At 55.2% G+C, this 2,656-nt stretch overlaps 1 protein-coding gene across 1 annotated transcript; it reads right to left on the bottom strand.

The window, feature by feature from the left end:
* Window positions 1-1,210: 1,210 nt before the first annotated feature.
* LOC103610344 (chromosome unknown open reading frame, human C3orf56) lies at window positions 1,211-1,879 on the bottom strand. The gene has a single exon (XM_008594527.1). It carries the CDS (start codon window positions 1,877-1,879, stop codon window positions 1,211-1,213), a length of 669 nt encoding a protein of 222 aa, XP_008592749.1.
* Between the last annotated feature and the right edge of the window lie 777 nt (window positions 1,880-2,656).

Below are 2,656 nucleotides of genomic sequence, written 5' to 3'. Positions count from 1 at the left end.
ATGAAGTCACATATATAAAGTAAATATAAAAATAGTAACATATTATATATCAAATATACTGTATGATAATATATAATAAATACATATAAAAGATAAAAATTATGAATATACATGTAAGTTTTCAAAATTTAGAAATTTTGAAACTTGAGCATGCATTGGAAGCCCCTGATGGACTGAAGAGATAGTCGCCCAGCAGCCAGGATGTGTGAAGCACAGTCTGGGGGAGCTGGAGAACATGTGCCCCTCATGAGTTCCCAGGCGATGCTGTGCTGTGGGCCTGGAGACCACATGCTGAGAACCTCTGGCTAGATCATACCACATGGCAGACAGGAGGAGACATTTGCATGGTCCAAGACTGACAATGGACTGATATCCAGTTTTTGCAATCCTCAAAACAACTGAATGACATCATATGCAGCGTACAGAAAGGGAAGCCACAGCAGCTGATGGGAGTCAAGCTATCACCGTGGCAGGCCATTTGCACCTACCCAGACAGAGGTAGTTAGAAATGGGGATCCCAAAGGAGGCCTCGGTGTGTGTTGGGGGCTCAGGCACTGCTGGGGGGCACGGTGCTGATGGAACCATTCTGGAGAAGGGCTAGCCATCCCAAGTAAAATCAAGCAGCATCTTCCCATGACTCAGAAGAACGTTTGCATGGGCCTGAAGCGGTTGTGACACAGGCTGAGTCAGGGGATTTTTCTTGGGACTTTCCACAGTGTTTGCAGCAGGGGATTGAAGGCAGCCAGCACCAGGCAGGGAATGACGAGGTCCTTCAGAGCAGTTTGAAACCACAAATAAAATGTACGTACAGCACAGAGGTCAAAAAAGAGCAAAGAGACTGAGCTTTTATAGCACGTCATTTATGTGATTTAAAAACACGAGCACACAGACTCATTTACAAGGTTGAATGCGTGTGTGTGTGTGTGAGGACCCACAGCAAACCTTCTAGAGCCGGCCCAGGACAGGGGCTGGGGAGGGAAAGGAGCCAGTGTCAGGGCTGAAGGCAGAAAGAACGAGGGAAGAGGAAGAGAAAAACCAAGTAGAGGCCTGCTGGCCGGGTGCAGTGCGCTGTGTGCTGCAGGACAGCAAACCACTCACACCTGAGACCCTTTGAAAACTTAGATGTTCAATCATAAGTCTCTAGGCTGAGACTACGGCTCTGGGCTCCATGTGACACATGGCTGACTTTGGCGGGTCACGGGGGGACTGACTAGCTTTCAAAGAGGCAGCGGCGGGGTTTCGGCTGAGGGTCTTCGATGGGGGAAGGGGACAGAGGGCAGAGTTCTGAGCTGCAGGGTGGCAGACGTGCCCAAATACTGAACCTGGAGGCCCATTCTAAAGGAGGGGCCTCGTGCCTCTGCACGTGGGGAGCTCCTCTGCACGGCTTCTGCACTGTAGCCCTGAAGGCTGGGTTGGCTGGAGTCTGGCTTCCCAGCTGGGGACACCGGCCAGAGGCATCCCTGCCCAGAGTGGGAGGGACCGAAGGGTATGGGGGCGGGGGGCCCATGGGGTAAGGAAAGACGCTGGAGGCCCAGGCAGCCAGGTGCTGGCTTCCCATGTGGGGGTCAAAGCTGGAGGAGCCCGTTGGCCAAAAAGAAGGCGCTGAGGCAGCTGGCAGTGGACAGCCCATCCAGAGGTACCCACTGAAGGGCACCCACATGTAGGCCCAAGGGGCTGGGCAGGCATTTGGTGGGAACCCCATCCAGGGGTGGAAGACACAGGCAGTCCGTGTGTCAGGACAGCAGGCTGGGTCAGTTACAGGCTGGGCCCCCTGGCAGGTGCAGGAACCATAGGCAGAGCCCATGGCCACCCAGGGGGCTGGGAGGCTTGTTCCTGGGAGGTGGCTGTTCCCATGGTTGACGAGATCTGCTCTCTGCATGCTACGCAAGGGCTGAGGGCAGGGGTCACGGCATGTTGCTCGTGGGGGTGGGATGGTGGTGGCCGACAGTCTTTCTCTGAGGCAACGCCTCAGGTCAAGTTAGGTTATTCCTGCCCATTCTCTTGAGCCCCGGCCCCCACCCCAGTGTGAGGCACAAGACCTAGAGGGCTGGTGGCTGCACAGAATCCTAGGGTAGCCTGAGGAAGAAAAATAAGCAAATTTCCCAAACAGCTGGGTCCCCCTTCCAGAGCCAGAAACAGAAAGGACGCTGGCAGTAAGAGGGCCCTTCTTGGAGTGCAGAGGGAACCCCCTTCTCTGCAGGTTTAGGGAGACTCCACCTACCTCCCCCGCGGGGCGGCCCCAGGAGACCTTCCTTAGCAGGTCAGGGAGTGTCACAGGGCATGCCAGGGGCAGCAGTCGGTCGGAAGTGCTCACCTCTGAGGAAGGATGGTGAGTGTGGGCTGCAGCCAGCACCCAGGGGAGAGGTGATGGGCTTCAAACTCAGGAAGCTGGGAAGGAGAGAAGTGCACGGGCTGCAGATGTGTTTAGGAGGCTGTAGGGGGAGTCCCGAGTGACCAGGTGATGGAGGTGGGAGAAGGAACATCTCCTTCAGAGCCGGAGGAGAGGACGCACAGACGCACCAAGGACACCAGAAGAGAATGGGCTTGGGGGGAGATGGTAAGTTTTGGGCGGAAGCAGCCCAGTCTGAGTCCACTTCCTTCAACACCTCCTACGCCTGGCTGATTGCATGAAAGGCCCGGATTCATCCCCCTGCCT

Source organism: Galeopterus variegatus, unplaced genomic scaffold (assembly GCF_000696425.1).
Source record: "Galeopterus variegatus unplaced genomic scaffold, G_variegatus-3.0.2 Scaffold10965, whole genome shotgun sequence".
Taxonomy (NCBI): Eukaryota; Metazoa; Chordata; class Mammalia; order Dermoptera; family Cynocephalidae; genus Galeopterus; species Galeopterus variegatus.
Note: the sequence above shows the minus strand (reverse complement) of the source record. Positions and strands in the feature narration are given on the sequence as shown.